This window comes from Fusarium proliferatum, assembly GCF_900067095.1.
Source record: "Fusarium proliferatum ET1 genome assembly, contig: FPRO_scaffold006, whole genome shotgun sequence".
Lineage (NCBI taxonomy): Eukaryota > Fungi > Ascomycota > Sordariomycetes > Hypocreales > Nectriaceae > Fusarium > Fusarium proliferatum.
In genome coordinates this window covers 2,874,007-2,895,526 of record NW_022194795.1, presented here as the reverse complement: position 1 = coordinate 2,895,526, position 21,520 = coordinate 2,874,007, and the positions used below count along the sequence as shown (strand labels likewise).

Here is a 21,520-nt window from a genome sequence, read left to right as displayed (position 1 = left end):
TTCATCTCCTTCATCCGTGACAAACACTCTCTTTTCCTTGCGATTATCGTTGACGACAACACCCCTGCCCTGGTCCACGCCAGATAAGACCAGCCCAAGTGCGCCATCGCGCCACATAGTCCAGCTGCTCTCCTCGTCTCCTTCACATCTTCACCATGGGTAACTCCAACACAAAAGAGTCTCGTCCCGACGGCGATCCTCGTCAATATGCAGGCCCCGGCGATCCCTCAGTACGCGAGCATTTGCAAAACACCAACTCGAGATCGAACCGACGAATGAGCAGAGCCGAGATAAACATCTTTGGTATCGGTCCCAGTTCCTCCCGCAATCGTGAACAACCGGATGTTCCTTTTGAGCGTCGCGAAACAAAGCAGGAGCGCGAGGCGAGGAGGTTAGAAAGGGAGCGCGTGGCTCGTGCGAAGGAACGGGAGAGGAGTATGCGCGAAGAGCACGTTGATGGAGGTTATCTGGTAACATTGGGCACCTACACTGGTACTGAGGACTTTAGCAAGCCTGTCGTGAGGCAGCTCCAGGTGCGTTCTTTGACTCGTTTGTTCTTATCCGTAAGCTGACATCACCCAGATAGAGAGAAAGCTTGCGCCATTCTGGCGAGGCCTTAATGATTGGTCTTCGAGCTGGGCCGAGCATCAACTCATCGCTGCTGCTCGTGGCCTTCCTATCCCCCCCGCCGATGCGCCTCCCGACCCAGAGCTCATCCCGCAATATCCTCCTGCAGAAAACCCATCTTCCTCGAGCCAGAACCTCCAGAACTTGACGGTGCCTATGGGACCTAGGACACTTTCTGCCGCATCAGATCGCAGTGGATCAAACACACCCTCCGGTCTCCCTTCCCCGTCAACACCCGGAGCGAGCAAGTCGCCCTTTAAGCCTCGAGCCAAGGCTCTTGCTGCTGCCCTCAGCGGTGGCTCACGAAATGCATCTTCAACCGATTTGTCACCCAAGGAGATCGTTCTCCCTCATGATCCCTTTGTGAACGGCCAACCCATGGAGGTTTTCCTGTACAAAGACGCTGAGGAGTGCCCTATCTGCTTCCTAACATATCCTCCTTACTTGAACCGCACCAGATGTTGTGATCAGAATATCTGCAGCGAATGCTTTGTTCAGATCAAGCGCGCTGATCCTCACCTTCCTGAGCATCACCCCAACGGTGAAGCTCGAGATCCCAACGAGGGTCTCAACCCGGACGATCCGCCTGAGATGCTTATCTCGGAGCCTTCGGCATGCCCCTACTGCCAACAGCCCGAATTTGGCGTCACATACGAGCCTCCTCCCTTCCGCCGGGGTCTTGCCTTCTCGAGCGGTCCATCCCATGGTACAGCCATGTCTTCGCAGACTTCACTAAATAGCACACTACAGACCCCTCCCATACCCGGCCGTCGACGCGCACATAGTTTGTCTGCGAACGCGCCGAATGTTATCACCACCGATCGCGTGCGTCCCGATTGGGCGGCGAAACTCGCATCAGCGAGAAACCACCAAGCACGAAGAGCTGCAGCGGCCACTGCCCTTCATACGGCTGCATTTCTCATGGGCGGAAACGAACAGAGATCGATTCTTCGCCCAAGTCGATTTGGCCGGAGGAACACTGGAAACAACGATTCAAATGCCAGTCCCAGCCCCAGCGGCCAGGGTCAAACAGACGGTGCACAGGACGACGCGAGCGAGGGACCGGAACCTGGAGCTAGAGGATCTTCAAGGAACGGCACAGGACGAAGGAGTCGCATGGACGAACTTGAGGAGATGATGTTTATGGAGGCTGTTCGTCTTTCTCTAGCTTCTGAAGAAGAGCGCAAACGTAAGGAGGAAAAGGCTATTCGAAAGGAGACTAAGAGAAGGGAGAAGGAGGAACGTAAAGCCGCCAAGAAGGGTGGAAACCCATACAGTGGAAGTGCAAGTGGTGCGAGTGCTAGTAGCTTGTCACTCGCAGGATTGGGTCGAAGACGAGGCAACAGTACCGCCAGCAATCTCCGGGTAGAAGCTACAATGTCTAGGGCGTCACAAGCTTCGAGCACCCCGGATTCGCCAGCAGAACCGAAAGCCAAGGACGATGGGCCTGCTGGAAAAGGCAAGGGAGTAGATCGAGGCATGTCTGATAACCAGACTGGACCAACATCATCATCGAGTTCTCTGCCACTACCGGCTGGGCCTTCGCGTGGGGGGTCACATCTTAGGCAGATGAGCAATGCCTCCTCAGTTGGGTCCTCAGTCAACGATAGTCCTGTTGGTACATACACAGGACCCGACTACCTGGGCGGCGACTTGGGTCCTCGGTCTAGTGGGCTGAGCCTCGGTGCTTACAGCGACGACGGAGAACGTGATGGTGGAAGCGCCGGATCCGAGCCCATGTTCAACTTTAGTAGTCTCGCTCAAATGGTTGGCGCCGATCTCGAAAACGGCCAGATGCGCCGCGACGAGGAGGGAGAGTCTCACGATACCCATGGTCGGCCACTCTCGCAAGTGAAGGAGGATGAGAAGGAGGACGCAGAGGCAGAGCACGTTGAGGGTGTGACAGCTGCCAAGACAGAAGTCGTCCCTAGTTCCCTTGCTGCCCCGGCTGTCATGATCACACCAGAAACTCCCGCGCCTGTGGACGAAGCAGAACATGAAGCTAAGCAACTCGGACATTCTGAATTTACAACGGCGACGGGTCGACCGGCTACAGAGCAGAGACACGTGTAGACGGGATTTTTGTCGGGGAAGAGGCGGATTTTGGGATGCATAGGCTTTTAAACATACGACGGACGGAAGAAGCGTTGTCGGGGAATGTACTTTGTATAAGAGCACCATTTGTAGTAGCATATACAGATAACGGGCATGTAATATCTATGCCACGAGGGACATCACAATGCTCAATCGCTCGACTGGTATCAAATGTTTTATTCTTCAGTTCACTCGCTCTATGTCTTCTTGACTTCCACCTTGAACTTCTCCATCCACTCACTAAACTCATCACTCTCCCCCTCCCACCCAAGCTTCAGAACCTCACTAACACCAACCGCACTCTCAAAGCAATCCTCCATGAGCGCATCGATCTCTTCTGCGTCAAGCTCGTAGAAAGCACCAGCCAAATCCCCAAATTTATGCGGCAATGTCTCAAGAACACTGGCTCCTTTGTCCAGCTTGGAGGGAATGTCGCCCGTGGTGGTGTCCTTGGGAAGTTTCTTGAAGCGGCGCTTGGAGATGGCTTGGTAGAGGAGAACGATCATGCGTAGACGTTTGAGGGTTGAGTCGAGACGGGGTCGGATCTTATCAGGGTCGGATTTGGGGATGGCGGAGGAGGAGTTCATAAGGTCGTCGACCATTTCTTGATCCGTGAGTGACGTGCTGTTCATATCATCGGCCAGACCATCGACTTCATCTTCATCTTCATCCTCCTCCTCTCCCCACTCCTTCAACTCCTCCATAACATCCTTGAGCGTATCCCTCCACTCCTCCGCCTTCCTCACATAAAACCCACCAACCCCCAGATCCGCAAGCTTGACAACCTCATCGCACGCATCCCAAAGCTTTCCCGTCAAAACCAAACTTCCCTTGCTCCCACTCCTCTCCACAGACGGTATAACCCTCCCATCATCCGGCACACGCTTTAACAAACCCCACAGCTCAACGAGAACTTTCTGGCAGCGGTACGCTAGTTCTTTCCGCACGACGCTGGTATAGAGATCGGGGGTGCAGGCTTGCGCGGCGGTGGCGAGGCCAGGGATGGGACCCTTGATGAGCTCGCGGACCACGGTGCTGATGGCGCTGGGGGTGAAAGGCTCGTTTATTATGAGGAGGGAGATTTTTGTCGAGTGCGCGCGGATGAGGAGGGATGTGTCGCGGGCGAGGGATAGGGCGTTTATGGAGGTTGTTTCGGCGGAGGAGGAGGGTGTTGTTGGGGTTTGTGGGTTGCGTTGGATGGTGGTGAGTGTTGATTGGAGTTGTTCGAGGAGGGTTGTAGCTGTCGCTATGAGTGTTGCGAGAGCCTTGCGGGACTCTTCATCGTTGGGCGCCATATTGCTTCTGATCAGCTGTAGAGTAGATGGTGATGATGCGTCACAGTTGTGCTGGCGTTGGAGGGGTTTAGTTCTTCTTTTTTTCTCTTCCCCCACCTTTAGTGCCCTTCTCCCCCCCAGGCACGGATTTACTTCCGCGTCTCAGATGCTCCCGAACATTTACCGCCCAGGGGAGCTTTTACAGTGGAGACCTCCCTCTGGAATGCTCCCCTGTCCCCTAAAGCAGTTATAGCTGACCTGGCCAACTCCAACCTCCAATTCCTCTCCAGGAGCATTACACAAGAACACCAGAAACAATGCAACACCCGAATTCTCTGGCGCTTCTGGGCGCTATTTACGCCTTTACCCTGGCTGCTGCTGGCAGTGTGCCTAGAGGTGTTGGCCCAGAATGTAGGAAATCTCGGTGATCATACAGCAAGCTATGGGGAGCTAACAGGTGGTTCAGTTGCTTCTCACTACCAGGGCGATGAATTCTCTTGCATCACCAACGCAGCGATCAAATTGAGTCTTGACCGAGTCAACGATAACACGTGCGATTGCCCCGATGGCTCAGACGAACCAGGCACCGCTGCCTGCGCCAACCTCGATCCTCTCTCCCCCGAACAACCACTCGCGGGCTCTATCTCTGGCACGACAAACACCACCAATGCCCTGCCCGGTTTCTGGTGCGAGAACAAAGGTCACATTGGGATGTACGTTCCATTCCTCTACGTCAACGACGGCGTGTGCGACTACGAGCTCTGCTGCGATGGGTCAGAAGAGTACGGTGGTGTAGGCGGTGTCAAGTGTGAGAACAAATGTGCCGAGATCGGAAAGGAGTATAGACGATTGGAGGATGAGAAGAAGAAGGCTTTGCAGAAGGCTGCGATGAAGAGGGGTGCTATGGTCAGCGAGGCTAAGAACTTGCGACAAAAGGTTGAGAAGAAGGTGGAGGATCTCAAGAAGGAGATTGCCGCGCTGGAAGTCAAGAAAGAGGAACTCGCTCAGAAGCACCGCGACGCTGAACAGCAAGATAAGGGAAAGGTTGTCCGCGAGGGTCCTGGCAGCGGAAAGCTCGGTGTTCTTGTTGGTCTTGCAAAGACACGCGTCAACGAGCTCAGGGATACGCTGGACAGGGTCGTTACCCAGCGTGATGCTCTCCAGGAGCGAGTCGGTGAACTTGAGGAACTTTTGACAAAGTTCAAGACCGACTATAACCCCAACTTCAACGATGAGGGTGTCAAGGCGGCGATTCGGTCTTTTGAGGATTACTCGGCTCGGCGGGCGGAGAGCAAGGAGGAGGTTGTGAACGATGAGGATGTTTTGAGTGTTCTGAAGGAGGATGGGGAGAACAGTGGTGTAAACTGGAGTGAGTTTGAAGAGGACGAGGGCAGTGATACTGATATCCGTAAGTCAACTCTCCCACAAGATGGTGTGTTCTTTGCTAACAGACCAGTTTACAACTTTGAGGCATACCTCCCCCCTCCTGTCCGAGCCTTCATCCACAACTCTCTCGACAACCTCCGCGTCTGGGCCATCACCAACGGCATCCTCGCCGACAACTCATCCCCCAGCAAAGAATCCACCCTCGTCCGCACAGCCCGCGAAGCCGTCGACGCCGCCAAACGCGACCTCTCCGACAAGAAATCCAGTCTCGACGTGGAGCAAGCCGATCTCGACTTCGACTACGGACCCGACGATATCTTCCGCGCCCTCAAAGACAAGTGCGTCACCCTCGAGGCGGGCGAGTACACCTACGAGCAATGCTGGCTGGGCAGCACGAAGCAAAAGTCCAAGAAGGGCCATGGCCAGAGCAACATGGGCAATTTCAAGCGCATTGATAGAGAGATGGCGGATGAAGAGGATAGGATCGATGGAAAGAGTCTGGGTAGGGGTGAGAGGATGGTGTTGAGGTATGAGGACGGTCAGCAGTGCTGGAATGGACCGCAGAGGAGAACGGATGTGTGGCTGGGATGTGCGGAGACGGAGGAGCTGTGGAGGGTCAGTGAGAGCGAGAAGTGCGTTTACAGGATGGAGATCGGTACGCCTGCTGCTTGTGATTTTTCGAGATGGGATGTTGGAAGCCAGCCTAAGAAGCCCAGATCTCGGGATGAGCTATAGACAAGGAAACAAAGAGGGTTTAGAATGTTGGGAACATACAATGTTGATTAAGATAGAAATACAAGACGACTCGGTTCAATACTCGTATTATACATGCATGAGAATGTTTATAACGTCCAAGAATGAAGAAAACGTTCCTGATATCAACAACCCCCCAACTCCCGCACCTTGAAGCAAATAACATCACCCCCCTTTCCATCTTAGCAATGCTTGCAGAACCTCACCAGAAGCTGCACCATCCTATGTAGTGCTGGCACAAGTTCTCCAGCTTCGTAGCTTCCATGATCAACTTGTTGACCTGTGCAATGACATCCAGCTCCTCATTGTTCTTGAAATCCCGACCCGTAAGCTTCTGCTGCACGCGGTCCAACACCTCCACCGCCCTCGCGTTCTGGCTCTCCACCTCTGGTGCGCCGCCGTTGGTCAAGGCTTCACCCGCTGAGCTGTTTGTGCGAGCGCGAGCACGTGTTTGGATTGATGGCTCGGGTGCGTTGAGGAGTTCGGAGGGCGCGACGTCGCTGTCCAGGATGGATTGGCGACGTGCGCGGACTCCGCCGGGGACGGGCATGGCTGTGTCGTGGTCAGAGTTGAAGTTGGGGCCTGTTGGGGATGCGGCGCTTGTGAGACGCCATGTAAGGAGAGGATCGTGGATGAACTGTAAATGTCAGTCAGTATTAGATGGGTCAATCTGGAGGAGAGTTGACTTACCGCTTCGAGAACAGCCATGACGCTCTCTTTGTTGTCTCGTAGAACCCTCATCACGTTCTCGCATGTGATTCTAAAGCTACCCTCAATGTTGCTAACTTCCATAGCATAGGTCAGCATGCGAGTGAGTCGGAAGGGAACCCTCTCCGGGTATTTCTCTCTCTTCATCGCCACCTCGAAACAATCACCGAAATCGATGTGAATAATCTTTCCAGTGACGCGGTCAAGCATCAAGTTGGAAGGATGGCGATCACCCAGTCCCAGAATGTATCCCACCATCGACATGACACCGAGAGAACGAGTGTAGTTGGTTCGTCTCTCAAGCCAAGCCTCAGAAGACTTTGACTTGAGCCAGAGAACACGGTACAGGTCCTGTCCCGTGGTGTTGTCGAGCGCATAGCCAAACACCTCGACTTTCTGCATCAAGGTGAGGTTATCGTAGTCAGGCGCCATCTGGAGCATGATGCGGTGTTCAATGTTGAGCAGGATCTTGCGACTCTCACGATACTCCCTAATAAGAACGTGCAGGGTGTCGCTGTTGGGAACCCACCCGAGCAGACCGCTATTCTGCGAGAGCGGGATGGCAGGGTAGCGCTGAATGTTGAGGTGGCGCTTGAAGCATTCCGAGTCGTGGGAGAGGAGCGTGTTGCACAGGCCGAACAGCTGCATAACTCGTTCGTCCTGGCGGATATCCTCGTGGCCCTTGAGCAGGAACGCGTACGACTTGCCGTCACTGCCGTTGACGTTGAGCTTTCGTGGACGTTGCTTAGAGTTGATAACACTAAACGTTGTGTCAAAGGACATTATCCTCACGATGGGCTGTCCGCTCTTGTATGTTCCCGGAACTGCCAGGTCCAAGTTCTTCGCGTTAAGAAGCTTGGGCGAGCAGTACGTCAACTCCAGGGTGGTCACCTGCGGTAGCTGTCTACTTATTCTGCGGAATACCTGATAATACAGATCCCACGCCTGGTTCAGGTCGTTGACGTCTTGGCTTGTCTCGTACTGTCGGCACCAGTCTTGCGCCTCCTTAAGATCGCGACCGAAAGCCTGTGCAAAGGAGATCTCGCGCAGAGTCTCGGGTCCACGCTCCAGGAGTTCGTGGAGAGGCGCCAGTGTTGCAAACATACCTTCAATGTTGCTATCACCAAAGTACAATCGCGAAGCTTCCTCCAATCCCTCATGCCAAAGCTCATGCCACAAGACGGCGACACGAATCAGTTCATGACTGACCGTGTCGGCCTGAGCGACTAGGTTTGCGCTGTGCTGTCTCATGCTATCCATAATTTGAGCTGCAGAACGAGATCTACGCGTGTTCTGCCAAGATTTCATGGCGACAGTGAGAGGGTAGACCAGAGCCTGAGGATGAGCTCGTCCGACATCTGCAAGAAGGTTGTGCACCGATTGCTGAACTCGCTTGTTAGGCTGGTTGATGCGGGCAATCAGCTGAGGAATGACTTCGAGCCATGTGTCCACGCTGACATTAGCGAAGCCTTCGGTAACGGCTACGTTGACATCTGAACTTCCACCATGAGTGAACCAGAGTGTCAACAATCGAAGAGTATCCTGAAGGGAGCTTCCCTGTGAAAGTGCAATGGATTTGAAGAAGCCCTTGACAGCGGGAACCACGTGATCAATCACCATACTCTGGTCCGTCCTCGACAAGTGTCCTTCATTTCCGGCTGTGAGTGTCTGCACAATCTCAAAATTGGCCAGCGCCCAAGCATGCCAGGCCTTGTACCATCGAGGATTGTACTTGGTCGCCTGAGAGTAAGACAAAAGAATGTCTTGAACCTGAGTGTACTGCCAATCATCCTTGTTGAGCGCAATCAGCCACTCTCCCTGGCGCAGATAGCACTTGGCAAGGAGGACTGTTTGGTCATACAGCGCTCGTGAGGTATGTGGGCTTATGAGGGTAGGATCCATCGGGTTCTGGAATCCATAGTCGCCAGTGATGCTGGCATCGTTGCCAGCTTGGGCAGCGAGGTGGGCCCTGGCAACCTCGAGACGGTGCGCAGCATCGTTGGTAAACTTGCGCAGGCAGTACAGCGTCTTCTCCGGTATGCTGCCCTTCTTGTTGACGGGCAGCTGCTGTCCAAGCTCCCACTGGTACTTGAGTACGGCATAGATGACCTGCGCGGCCGGTGCAGCTCTGGGGTTGGATGCTGGCTGTCGCTGCTCGTTCCAATAAGGAATTGCTGATATGAGAGGAGCGTCGGTTCCAATGAGTTGTTTAAGCGACTTCTCGGCCAGTCCCATTCGTCCAGACTTGCGGCAAAGGTTGGCAAACTTGATCCACATGTGCATATTCTCCGTCGGCGCAATCACTATGGCCCGTAGTCTGAGCATGCGCTGCCAAACCTCGACGTTCCTCTGACAACCCTTCAGTCGAGTCTCCCAGGTTCGTCGCATTATGGCCTGCTTCTTCTCGTCGCATTGCTTGTAGACGATGAGCTCCTCAAGCTCAGCAAGCATCTGTACGCGAACGACGACTTGGTATGCCCGGTTGTACGACTCACTAACCAACGCACTCAACTCGGTATCCAGGCCTTCACGAGCTTGCTGAACGCATGCAATCGCCTCGCGGAACTGATTTCGGTGGAGCGCCAAAATCGCACCGAAGAATGATCGATCGGGTGAGTATCTCTTGAGCGATGAGAGATAGTTGTCCATGGAATCCCACTTATTCAGACCCCATGCAGCAGCCGTGGCAAGAGGAGCAATCATTCTCTGAACCTCGGGCGTAGAGTTGGCCCAAGTGCTACCAGTCAATGAAGCCAAAGCCTCCCACTCTCCCAAAGCATGCAGACAACGCATCTTACCCATGACGATGTCAACGGGTATAGCCTGATCCTCAGGCACCTCCTCCTCACGCTTTTCATAAAACGCCAGCGCCTCTTCCCAACGCTCCAGCTTCTCGAACCAGGTCTCCCGCAGCTGTATGCCTTCCTTATACAGTTGAGCTTTGCGGAGAATACCGATAGCAGCATCGGACTGTTGGAGCTGATTGTTGATAACGATCAGGGCCTCGACTGCACCGCTGCTCTGGTCTTGCAGGAACTCGAGTTCCTTGTAGTGCAAAGCCTTTGCGTACGCGTGACAGCGAGCTGCCTCCCTACCGAGAACTCGAATGTCGATCGGCAAAGCCTTGTCGTCATGCTCCATAAACTCGGCGAGGTTGAGTAGGAGGCCAAGCAGATCAGGTGGGACGTTCTCGGATTTTATAGCGCTCTCAATGTTCTGGATGAGCTCGTCTTGGAACTGTTCATAGAGCTCGCTCCAGCAAGACACGAACGCTGAGTTAAAGAGCTCTCGAGCCAGAGGTAGATACACGCTGGCGAGGCTGGCACAAGCTCGGAGAGCATGGTTCGGTGATTCGGTAAGCAATGTTGTACTGAAGCGTCGCAGCCACTCTTGCCAATCCTCCTTTGTGGATTTGCCTTTAGTATCCCAAGCAGCCTTCAAATGAATGGCATTCATCTCCAGCTTCTTAGTGCCCTGGTCCGCAAAAGGAGTCTCGTCTGCGCCATCAGCAAAGTCAACACCAGAGCTCAAGTCCTGTGGCAGTACCTCTCCCTTCTGAAGCTTGCTCACAAGTAGCTCGTAATTGGAGTGCTGGATCTGGTGCTGATTGATGGTTTTGTTGACTGTACCCATAAAGTGTAGATAGTCTTTGCCCAGCTGTTGGATGAGCGCACAGAGCGTATCTAGCGCAGCGGTACGGAGGACAGGCTCACCCATGTCCAAGACGCGTGTAAGTGGGTGGATGATCTTCGCAGCGAAGTCGTTAAGATTCACTTGGCGAGAGATCTTGCCGATCGTGTCGATGGCCTGCTTTCTGATGAACGTAGGCTGACCCTGCTTCTCGAATGTCCTGACGATGACGGGAATGATGAGATGCATGTACTCCTCAGCACTGGCACCAAACACCAAGAAGGCGTGCATCACTCTCTCCGATGGAGTGCGCTTGGCGGAAGTATCCTTGTCAAGAACACCGAGCATCAGTGGTAGCAGTCCAGCCAGGTAAATTTTGAATTCGCCCTCAAGCGATCTCGAGATGGCCTCGACCAGGGACAAAATCGTAGTCTGTAGTGAAGGTGAGGTATGCCAGTACTCCTGCAGGATCTCAACAATTGACGGTAGGTAATTCCTTATGTGTTGTCGCACGATGCTGACGAGGGTGGCCAGTTGATTGAAGTAAGACTCGAGTCTTGTCGAGGTCGCAGATCGTATCACTTGTAGGAATGCCGGTATGATTCTATCAAGGAAGGACACACAATCCAAGCCAAGGGTGCGAAAGATGTTCATGATCGCTTCAATCACAGCGGCGTGGTGCTGGACCAACGAAGAGTCCTTCAGGATCGCGAGAAGAGCATTAATCACAACAGTCGGGAAGTACTCTTTGTTAGAAGGTGTCAATCCGGTCATCATGAGAGAAATGTCTGTTAGTTGGTTGGCCTCGCCGCGTCGAGAATCGGGGGTTCGTTCCTCGGCCTGATCTGGTGTCAATAGTTGCATCAATTTTCGCCATTTCGCCAGATTTACCTGATGTTTGTAAGGATCCAGAGCGCCAAGAATACCCATCAGTTTGATCGTCTCCTGTCGCAGGGGTACTTGTTGCCCTTCGGTTCGGATGATGCTCTGCAGGATCTCGAGCAGCTGTGGGTATTCGATGTATGGCAGAATAACGTATCCTGAATTGCTCGCAAGCTGTCCTAGAGCATGTAGAGCGGCACCTCGTTTTGCGTTGGAGCTCTGATCCTGTAGCGCATCAAGAATAATTGGCATCAGTCGGTCCTTGTACGGCATCATATCCTCACCGCCCACGGTCGCAAGCTCACCAATGGCCTTAAGGATGGTAGCAGCAACAGAAGGGTTGCTGTCCTTGGCTTTGGGAAGAAGTACTGAGATCATGGGCTCAACATAGGGCTTGATGAGAGATTGCGCATTTTGAACCAAGAGGCTCAACAGCTTTGCGCTCTCCTCCTTGTTCCTGGCGACATCGGAAAACTCGAGCTCAGTAAGCATCTGAATGAGAGTCTTTCGTAGCGAAGGAATGACATATGCTGGGTTGTATCTAGCCAAGCGGCCGATGATAGAGATGGCAACTTCTCTGATCGAGAAAACCTCGTCGTTGAGCGCAAAGAATAGGATGCGAATGTTTTCGGCCTTGGCCAAGTGTCTGTCAAATCGTTCGTCGAGAGCCGCCAGAACTGTCCGCCTGATATTCGGTTCAGGGTCCGAGACTCCGACTGTGAGTAGTTTCTCGATCACATCACCCACAACCTGAAGCGCATGGTAGCTCGTCTGGTTGACAATCGGATCGCGAACGTATAATTGACAGCATGTCAAGGCTGCTGCCTCACGGATTTCTGGATCCTCGTCTTCAACGTACTTGATCGCGACATCTCGGACAAACTCGTTCAGAACATGCCCCGAGAAATCGAAGCTACCGAGAGTGTTAAGCGCCAACTTGACCTCAGCCCTTCGGTGCTCATAAGCGTGGGGGTCTTTTGCGTCTTTGGGAATAATCGGCACTGAGCTAAGAGTATTTGGTTGTGGAGCGCCGAGGGGTTTGAACGGTTCGCCGCAGAGAACTACGCTGAGCATATCAAGTAGTCTCTCTTGGATGGTCGGCTTGACGGGAGGGATGTAGAAGGCCATGTCGACGAGAGCCTGCGTTAGCTTGGGGGTGAGATCGCACGCAAAGATAGGATCCAAGAGTGCCTCCATGTATTTGCTGAGAGTCTGACCAACAGCGACGGCAAGACGACTAATGCAGTCAAAGACAGGGTCGACTGAACCTCTCTTGCGGGACTGGAGGCTGAGACCTTCGCGCACGTAAATAAGGACACCATCGAGGTACGGAGCAATAGCGCTTTTCACCGAATTGGCTATGTTACCAATGGCAAGGAAAGCATCGTTACGCTCTTTGTCCTTCTTCAGCATGCCGGATAGGTATACCATGAACTTGTGCAGCCAAGTGTGTGCAAAGTCAGCTGGCGAGTAGCTGGCAAGGTCTGGGATTAAAAGAACGACGGTCTTTCGAATAGTCGGGTCTCTATGGTCCTTGTGTTTGAAGACAATTTCGCATGCCTCTTGGTAATGTTCCTGCATGTACATAGCTCCCTGCTCGAGCAGTTCCTTCAAGACCAGCAACGAGCCGTGAATCGACTCGACAGTGTTCACCTTAAGACCGGATCTCGCTTCGTTATAGATCTTATCCATCCATAGTTGCTTCATGTCCTGGTCTCGTTCACGAAGGATACGGAAACAGGCGCTAACTGTTTCCGCTGATGTTGCCCGAATAAGCTGTCGAGGATCTCGGAGTCCTACCCAGATCCAGTCGAATATTGTCGGTATATATTGGTACATAAGCGTTGGGGCACTACGGGCCAATTCGCGGAGAACAAGAACAGCGCTATATCTTCGTTCCTCGATGCGGTCGTTCTGTAGCCACTCGAGAGCGGTATTAACCTCTGAGTCCACGACTTCTGATATCATCGCGCCGCCCGGGCGACATAATTTTCCCAGCGCGATCGCTGCTGGTTGCATAGGGTTGATGTCTTTGCCTCGAAGAATGGTCTTGAGGTTTTGTGTGAAACGCGTGTATTTGACGCCGACGTCGACGCCATCGAAATCGATGAGCGCATCGAGGGCATAGATGCCTCCGAGTCTCTCGGACGAGTCGTTTCCATGTGTAATGAGCTGTGTGATCCTGTTGTTGACTGAGTTGTAGAAAACCTGGAATTGCTCGGGGCTTAGGTCTCGATGGCAGACAGCCACAAGCTCGCGAAGCTGCACGGCGGATCGTTTTCGCAAATCATCGCTCGTTCTGTGGGAGTATTAGACCCCTTTGCCCTACCGACCGTCACACGGTGAAACCGACCTTGATTTTAGAGCGCGGGAGATGTTGTCCAGCCGGTCCAGGGCGACCTGCTGTGCTTGCGCCATGATGCCGTCGCGGCACTGGTGTGAGAGCGATTAACGTTGCATGTACTTGAATATCGAGCGCTCGATCGCAGTCGGGCGTTTTCGTAGAGGAGCGTACGAGATGGAGGGGGAGATCGTAATTAAGCTTCGAGCGAGGCAGCGCGTGCGCGTGTTGTTCGTTGTGAATGCGGCCGAGACGTTTCCAAAATACAAATATTGATGGGAGACGCCCAGTTTAGTTGAGCGCCTTCGAGGGTAACGACCGGGGTGGTATTAAGAAAGGTGCATAGCACCGGGGAGGTTGAAGTTGGAGGTTGATGAGCTTGGGTTGGGCGGAGGTCATTAGATGGATCAAGTTTGGAAATGGCGGGTTAGCGGTGGAGCACTACTGCGGTGTCATCACAGTGCCAATAGCCATCAGTGATATTCAAGTGGCTTCTTTACAAGGACAATCTAAGAAAAGATTATTTAAAATAAGCATCATGAATTAGATATATGAAGCGATGTCAATATCTGTCACTAGACTCTATGAGTAATTGTAGGAACGAAGGTACCGAGCTCTGTATCGCAAACCGTACCGTACAATCCGAATATCACACTGTCCCGCTACATCAAGCTTCCATCGTCCTTATCTTATCGATAAGCGCCATCTCGACTCAATTCTTGGAATCACCTCAGTGTTCCAGAACTCTCAACTTATTCATCCACATACACCTCCCACGCCCATCTCTATTCCTCCTGCTGTTAATCCCTGTCACTGCGGATCTCGAATAACTGCGCTGGCATCACCCCCCGATCCATCATTTTCCTCGATTACGCGACATCCTCTACTCATCAATCATGGGCAACGACGGCGGCTCCATCCCGAAGCGTCGCGAGCTCGTCAAGAATGCGGCACGCGCTCCCACAACATCCGAATTGAAAGCGACAGCCCTTGAATCACTCTCTCACGCCTGGGCGCACTGCGCTCTCAGCGGTGAATTCCTCGACGTTGATACTCTTATCTCCGATTGGCGTGGCCGTCTGTACAATTACGAAGCGATCATCAAAGGTCTCATGCCCTCCGATGAACCAGTTGACGTCACCCCCGCGAGCCTGGGCATCAAGTCACTACGAGACGTGGCGAAGCTCAAGGTCTCCAAAAATGGCGACAAGTGGGTGTGTCCCATCTCCATGAAGGAGCTTGGCCCTGCTGTCAAGTCTGTCTACTTGGTACCCTGCGGGCATGTCTTTGCCGACATCGCCATGAAAGAGATCCAAGAAAAGGCGTGTCCAGAGTGCGGTGCCGAATTCGAGCAAGACAACATCATTCCACTTCTTACAAACTCTGAGGCTGATATCGAGCGATTGGAGAAAAGAATCGAGAACCTCAAGAGCCAAGGGTTTACACATGCCCTGAAGAAGGACAAGTCGGAAAAGAAGAAGAAGCGCAAGGGCGATGATGTGGAGAAAGAGGACAAAGCCGCGAAGGATAAGAAGTCAGATGATGCGAGGATCAGTGGCATCAACAATGAGTTTGCGGCGTCGTTAACGGCAAGGGTATTGGCTGAGCAGGACGAGAGGAATAAGAGAAGAAAGCTGGTGGCAGAGTCTGCGAGGCGGGAGACTGCTAGAGGTTGAGAATAGGATTTAAGTATATAATGATACCCAAATTAATGATATCCCATCAACGACGACGCTTTGTGGTTTGATTGCGTTCACGCAAGATTCGTCGTTCCGTGTTGATATCGTCTCTGGCTGACCAAACCAAATGGAGATACCAAAAGCCGTGAGGACTGTATCTTACACCACGAAGCCAACTAAACCGTGAAAGATGAGACTTGAATTCAACTAAGTATTAATTATAGCGCAGCGTGCAATGGAACTTTCTTCCGCAAGCCCTGCCATACCGAGAGAAAGACCATAGAGAGGTTCGTGAATGTCACATCAACCTCCATACGGACTGTTCGTCTAGGGTAGCTGCTTCAATACAACATGAAGCTTGACGGTACACAGACGACATGTCACTACTACTAGGTAGGAAAATAAATTGAATCTGAACATAGTAAAGAACGGTTTTTTTTTTCTTTCTTTTTTTTCTTTTTAGCAGTATATCACCTTCGCATTTGGGTACGAGGAACGCAATTAAGATACACGGCGAGTTCGACACAACGTACTTTATAAAGTAGTCAACAGTCGAACTCGAAAAAATATGATGTGGCGCATAAAATAACATAGTCAATAAACAGGTAAATCATGGGTATATGACACATAACAGCACGCCCAGCAATATCCAAATCAATCATGCCACTCATCAAATACTTCAACATCTCAAGAACTCCCTCGTAACCTTCCACGACGTCTCCCCCGGCTCAGGGTCTCTAAAGAACGTAACCCAAATACCACCATCATCCGCCGGTCCAATAAGCGCATTCTTAATTCTCCTGCTCTCCGACACACCATACGGCGACTCGAGCCTCGCAGATTTGAGCGCTGCAGAATCGAGATGCTGAATACCCTCAAGCGCTGCTGATATCGGGGACACAGGCTCGGGCGTAGGGGTAGGAGATGAACGACTCGACGCCAAACTGCACGGTGAACCAGAGAGGATTTCCTCAGGTGTTGGATCGCTGAATGACGGGGGCGGGGGAGGTAAGCTGGGAGGTTTTGAGATGTCGACTTTGATCTTCTTGGGATCGCAAGTAAAGAGGTCGAACGCAGCGTTTGCTTCAGCGGATACTTCGCTCAAACCGCTGGGACTTGGAGCGATGAAGGGATCCATTGTAAAGTCAAGATCGAGAGGGTAGTCGAACTCTGACTCCTCAATCTCAATGCTTCGCGCGGCGATGACAGCTGTTTCACGTGCATGCCAGAGATTCTCCCTGCGATTGCGCATTTGGTTCCGCGTCAAGAGCTTGAGCGCTGCCCGACGAAGGAGCGGATGACGACATTTGATAGCTGTCCAGTACACAGGCGGTATAATCTCCGTTTCGAAGCTAAAAGGCTCGAGTTTCGCGTTGGAGGGGACAGAACTGATGATGGTTGACGCGAGAGTGATGATGTTTGCAAAGTTGGGTATGAACTGATCGAGCTTTGCCTCGCCTGTATCCAAGGCAGTGGAGACCCAGATAAGAGTTGACTGGTGATAAATGCGGAGGACGTTTAGTGAGTTTTCGAGAGAAGGAGATTGAGGACTCATTGATGTTGTGACGGTGAATGCGGCGTGCCAGCGACTCAATTGTGAGAGAAGACGCTGCTGCTCATTCTGAAGCTTTCTGATCTCTTCTGGTTCCGCATTCGGGTTGTAGATCGGAGCTCTAGCGCTTGTGCTGAACTGTAGGGCATCATCTAGAAGAAGATAAAGCGCATATCGAGCTTCTTCAACGGTGGCAAAGACAGCGGGCATGTCGCTCCAGCTGCGTAGATGTGCAGGAATAGGCGCTGGTCGACTGCCGAAGAGAAAGCTCGAGAGACTGAGGCGCGCATAGACAGGCACAAGAGAGTGCTTGATCATCTCCATAGCGGGTGATCTCCCATCACCAAGCGTAGAAAGAATTTGCCGTCCCTGGCAAATATGCATCTGCGCTGCTGTATCGCGATCAATCAAGAACTCAACACAAATAAACAAGACACAAACGAGCAGCGGCACAACAGACGGCTCACTCCTCTGTCCCCAATTCCTCAGCGTCGTGATCGCATTTCCATACTCCTTAAACGCGAACCTTGTGTCAATCTCCCTCAGACTCCTGTTCTTGACCTGAACAGCCTCGTGTAGACTGCTAATAGCGAGGATGGCGTGTCGAACAGCTGGTTCGGTGGAACTCATCTTGAGAACTACGCCGCCCCAGAAATTAGCATCGATAGGCCCTGAGAGAACCTTTGCAGTACGTAGGCGGTAATGGTCAAAGGCGCGCACTTCTTGGGGTGAGTCGAAGCCTGGAGCTGGGGAGAGGGATGTAGGCTCTGGGGATGAGTTGGGGGAGGGACGGTAGCCATCGCATTGACGACCTGTTTTGATGCATCGTAGACAATAAGGCTTGCCTTCTGTGGGTTTGTTAGAAGAAGATCTGATAGAGGAGTGGTGTTTGTTACCGTCACATTTTACTTTGCGAATTCTGTAGAACTGTTAGTGAGTGATACACGTGAGCGTCTGAGTTACGAACTTGCAGGTGATGCAACCAGTGCGGACCTTCTTACTACCCTTACGGCCCGAAGCCTTGGGCGGTGATTGTGACGGAACCGAATACATGAGGTCCACCAGCAAGTAACGTGATTCTGTCTTAGGGCTGATGTTCAGTTGAGTAAGAGTCCGAGATCGAGAGTCCGAGCCCAGAAATGAAAGGAGCTTCGTGGGTGAACGTGGTGCCTTTATTTGCTTGGGTGCCCGCTGTAATTGTAGGGGCCTAGGCTGAATCCTTCATCCCCGCAGTGTTGATGATCCTTGCTTGATCTTGACGCTGTGCTTACAGAGCCCCTCGGCAGTGCTTATTTGCTGGACAGGCGCTGGGATCGGGGGTTCTAAATGGATTGGGGCGCAGCAGCTATGAGGATGAGGCGAAGCTGATTAAGGGTATAGCCGGATAACTATGATGATACTGTAGTGATTCATGATAGAACTTGCTGTTCCATTCATTGAAACGGATAATAAATTGCTATATTGTTTCTGGTGTTAAGAGGTAATGGCAAGATAACGATTATTACAGAGGGTGTCAGCATCAATCAGATGGGGATATTGGATGTATTAAACCATTCGCTCCCAGATTGAAAATAGGTACTCTACAATACGCATAAACTTTGACTTGAAATGAATCCGTTAAAACTAGTCATTAAAAAAAAGAAGAAACGACCCAACGGCTGTCAATCCACGATAATCACTCCCCTCAGATCAACCCCTAGTGCCTCAGCCTTACAGCAGACCCCACAGAGCTCCAATCCTCCCACGCAACTCCCCCTCTTCCCCAATTGGTCCGCTCGGACTCAAACCTCGGACTCAGATCGTAGGCGCAGTCAGACGCTAAATGCTCCCAAAACACTTCTACTTCCTTATTCGGCTCGCACTCACTGTCCGAGATTAAAGCCAAGATGCTATACGCAAACTATAGCTAAATTTCTCAGCCTTGAGGGCTGAGAGGATTTACGCATTGGAATCCGAGAAGCTTAAGATCTTCATGCTGATGTGAGGTGTATATAAGGGAAGGCCCCCAACGTATCTATCATGAGGGTTACATACAAATCATCCTTCGCTGGCTTCTCATTCTTTTGATAATGCCCTCTCTTTCTAAACTTGCAGCTGTAGCTGCTGTGTCATTCACTCTCATCGACGCAAAAGCTTGTCCTCCCCTCGGCGCCGTGTTCCCAGCACCTCAATCCCCTTCCCAAAGCTCCATCGTCAAAAAAGCAACATCCCTTCTCAAAGCAGGTCTCGACGCTCAAATAGGCGCTCAATTCAATACTTCAGCTCTCTCTATTGGAGTCAAGTCCCTCCACGAGGATGACCCTTTGTTTACGTATCAGTGGACACCGCCTAATCCTGGCGAGGGCACTGATAAGGTAGACGAAGACACTGTCTTTCGAATTGCTAGCGGCTCCAAGCTTTTTACTGCTTTGGCGGCACATATTAGTGATAAAATTGACTTGGAAGCTTCTGTGTTGAAGTATTTGCCTGAGTTGAATAAGACAGCTGGGGATGATGATATCTTTTCGTTGAAGTGGGAGGATATCACTGTTGGATCACTTGCTAGTCATCTCTCAGGCGTTGGCGTTGATAGTAAGTCACAATTTCACCTCCAACGTATCCAACTAACCGTGAAAAGTGGCTCAGGATCTTGCGATCGTTGGCTCAGCTCCATGGAAGCCATACGGTCTACCCGAGGTTCCTAAGGGCAAAGGCCCCAACTGCTCTGGTCTTCCCGGTACTACCCCCTGTACCAGGAAAGATCTTCTTGAGCAGGTCAACCTTCGACCTCCAGTTTATGCACCTTTTACCAACCCTATATACTCCAACGTTGGCCATGCTCTTCTTGGTCTTGTCATTGAGGCTGCTGAGGACATGCCCTATGAGGATGTTATCAAGCGTGATATTCTTGACGTTATTGGTATGAAGCATACTTATGTCGACAAGACTCCTCCAACAGATGATCTCTTCATTCCTGTCGAGGAGCCTACCTGGAACGCTACTCTTGCTGTTTTCGATTCGTAAGTCAAACATCTCGGTACAATAACTTTGACTGACTGTATCAGTGCTGGTGGCATATTTTCTTCTGTCTCTGATATGCTTCTCCTCGCCGATGGCATCCTCAGCAACAAGTTCCTCACACCCGTTCAAACCCGCAAGTGGATGAAGCCAGAGGCCAACACCGCTTCATGGGGCTACCAAGTCGGCGGTCCATGGGAGATCCTCCGCGGTGACAACATCACCTCTGATGGCCGTCTCATCGACATCTACACCAAGAGCGGTGATCTCGGTCTATACCACTCTCAGACCGTCCTCATTCCCGACTACGACATCGTCATCTCTATCATGACCGGCGGTCTCGAAGCGTCTGCAAACTCCTTCGTCACCGGCACCATCCTCAGCAAAGTGCTCCAAAATCTCCTCCCCGTTATCGAAAAGGTCGGCCGTGATGATACAAAGGAGGCTTTTGCAGGTGATTACGAGGACAAGGATACCAACTCAACTATTACATTCGCAATGGACAGCGGACCTGGTCTCAAGATCAAGAGCTGGCAGGTCCGTGGTTTCGATGTCCTAAACAACATCGGAAACTACAACTTCAACGCCCTCGAGTCCAACGCCTCCACAGAGACTCCGTATGTCGACGCCCGAATGTATCCCAGCAACCTCAGCAAGAAGGGCCAGACAGCATGGCGCGCTGTTTTCGACCGTACGAATTCTACCGCGGACGCAGAGTACGACAGCCAACTATTCTTCAAAGATGGAGCATGCCAGACTTGGTTCCAACAAGATCGCATGGTATACGATTACCTACCGCTTGATCTGTTTGTTTTTGTTGAGGGTGAGGAGGGTGTTAGTGAGGCAGTAAAGAGCCCTGCTTTCAATGTTACGTTGACAAAGGTACGACAACCCGCTGAGAAGAAGGCCGCGGATGATAGAAATGCTGCTGGCGAGATGCGAGTTGGGGGGCTTGGTCTTACACTTGTGGCTGTTGCGACGTTTATGAGCTTGTTCTAATAGTTCGCAGGTCAAGTCTGGCGCTGGATATTGAAGAACCGTTGGTGATTAACGTGGAATGGACAAGTGTTCAATATTATGTATATATATCGACTTTTTTCATTCACCAATGACACTCAATCTATTAATTGGAATACGCTGCTTAATCTCCCCGGCCTAGCCTCTAGTGACACTCACCTGCAAGTGTCCTGCGTGGTTCTTATAGATGACCACCCTGCCGGGACATCGAGGGCCTCCCAACAACGAAGAACAGCCTAATAAACAATCCAGATGTCTAGCAAGCATAAACCGGGTCTAGCTCACACGATAAACACCTCAAAAACAAGCTTAAACACAATAAACTCACGGAATCATCGGACTATTGAAAAAGTTCCTCAACCCCGCACCATCACAATACAACGCTACACGGTGATCGAGGCCCAACATGGAAGGTCAACCAGAGCCAAGCAAATCCTCATCGTATGACGCAACATCTTATCGTGAACCTCGCAGTAATGCCGTACTCTCGTGAACTTGGACATTCCTCTTTCAGAGATGCGGTGTAAGCGCTAGCTTATCGTGACTGGGTGTAAGTTGAAATCCCCCGCACGAGATGTGC

At 51.8% G+C, this 21,520-nt stretch overlaps 7 protein-coding genes across 7 annotated transcripts; 4 read left to right on the top strand and 3 right to left on the bottom strand.

The window, feature by feature from the left end:
- Nucleotides 1-155: 155 nt before the first annotated feature.
- Nucleotides 156-2,700, top strand: FPRO_10025 (uncharacterized protein; the record flags this gene model as incomplete). Its single annotated transcript, XM_031233479.1, has 2 exons — nucleotides 156-533; nucleotides 583-2,700. 2 exons carry the CDS (start codon nucleotides 156-158, stop codon nucleotides 2,698-2,700), a joined length of 2,496 nt encoding a protein of 831 aa, XP_031083313.1.
- Nucleotides 2,701-2,918: 218 nt separating this feature from the next.
- Nucleotides 2,919-4,016, bottom strand: FPRO_10024 (uncharacterized protein; the record flags this gene model as incomplete). Its single annotated transcript, XM_031233478.1, has 1 exon — nucleotides 2,919-4,016. The coding sequence occupies one exon, from the start codon at nucleotides 4,014-4,016 to the stop codon at nucleotides 2,919-2,921; it is 1,098 nt and encodes a 365-aa protein (XP_031083312.1).
- Nucleotides 4,017-4,312: 296 nt separating this feature from the next.
- FPRO_10023 (uncharacterized protein) lies at nucleotides 4,313-6,116 on the top strand (the record flags this gene model as incomplete). The annotated part of the gene is made up of 3 exons (XM_031233477.1): nucleotides 4,313-4,406; nucleotides 4,462-5,403; nucleotides 5,452-6,116. The coding sequence occupies 3 exons, from the start codon at nucleotides 4,313-4,315 to the stop codon at nucleotides 6,114-6,116; spliced, it is 1,701 nt and encodes a 566-aa protein (XP_031083311.1).
- A 220-nt stretch (nucleotides 6,117-6,336) lies between these two features.
- Nucleotides 6,337-13,772, bottom strand: FPRO_10022 (uncharacterized protein; the record flags this gene model as incomplete). Its single annotated transcript, XM_031233476.1, has 4 exons — nucleotides 6,337-6,771; nucleotides 6,825-11,312; nucleotides 11,364-13,653; nucleotides 13,708-13,772. The coding sequence occupies 4 exons, from the start codon at nucleotides 13,770-13,772 to the stop codon at nucleotides 6,337-6,339; spliced, it is 7,278 nt and encodes a 2,425-aa protein (XP_031083310.1).
- An 819-nt stretch (nucleotides 13,773-14,591) lies between these two features.
- Nucleotides 14,592-15,371, top strand: FPRO_10021 (uncharacterized protein; the record flags this gene model as incomplete). The annotated part of the gene is made up of 1 exon (XM_031233475.1): nucleotides 14,592-15,371. One exon carries the CDS (start codon nucleotides 14,592-14,594, stop codon nucleotides 15,369-15,371), a length of 780 nt encoding a protein of 259 aa, XP_031083309.1.
- A 682-nt stretch (nucleotides 15,372-16,053) lies between these two features.
- On the bottom strand, nucleotides 16,054-17,979 carry FPRO_10020 (uncharacterized protein; the record flags this gene model as incomplete). The annotated part of the gene is made up of 3 exons (XM_031233474.1): nucleotides 16,054-17,774; nucleotides 17,823-17,845; nucleotides 17,894-17,979. The coding sequence occupies 3 exons, from the start codon at nucleotides 17,977-17,979 to the stop codon at nucleotides 16,054-16,056; spliced, it is 1,830 nt and encodes a 609-aa protein (XP_031083308.1).
- A 1,016-nt stretch (nucleotides 17,980-18,995) lies between these two features.
- On the top strand, nucleotides 18,996-20,922 carry FPRO_10019 (uncharacterized protein; the record flags this gene model as incomplete). The annotated part of the gene is made up of 3 exons (XM_031233473.1): nucleotides 18,996-19,497; nucleotides 19,544-19,925; nucleotides 19,971-20,922. The coding sequence occupies 3 exons, from the start codon at nucleotides 18,996-18,998 to the stop codon at nucleotides 20,920-20,922; spliced, it is 1,836 nt and encodes a 611-aa protein (XP_031083307.1).
- Between the last annotated feature and the right edge of the window lie 598 nt (nucleotides 20,923-21,520).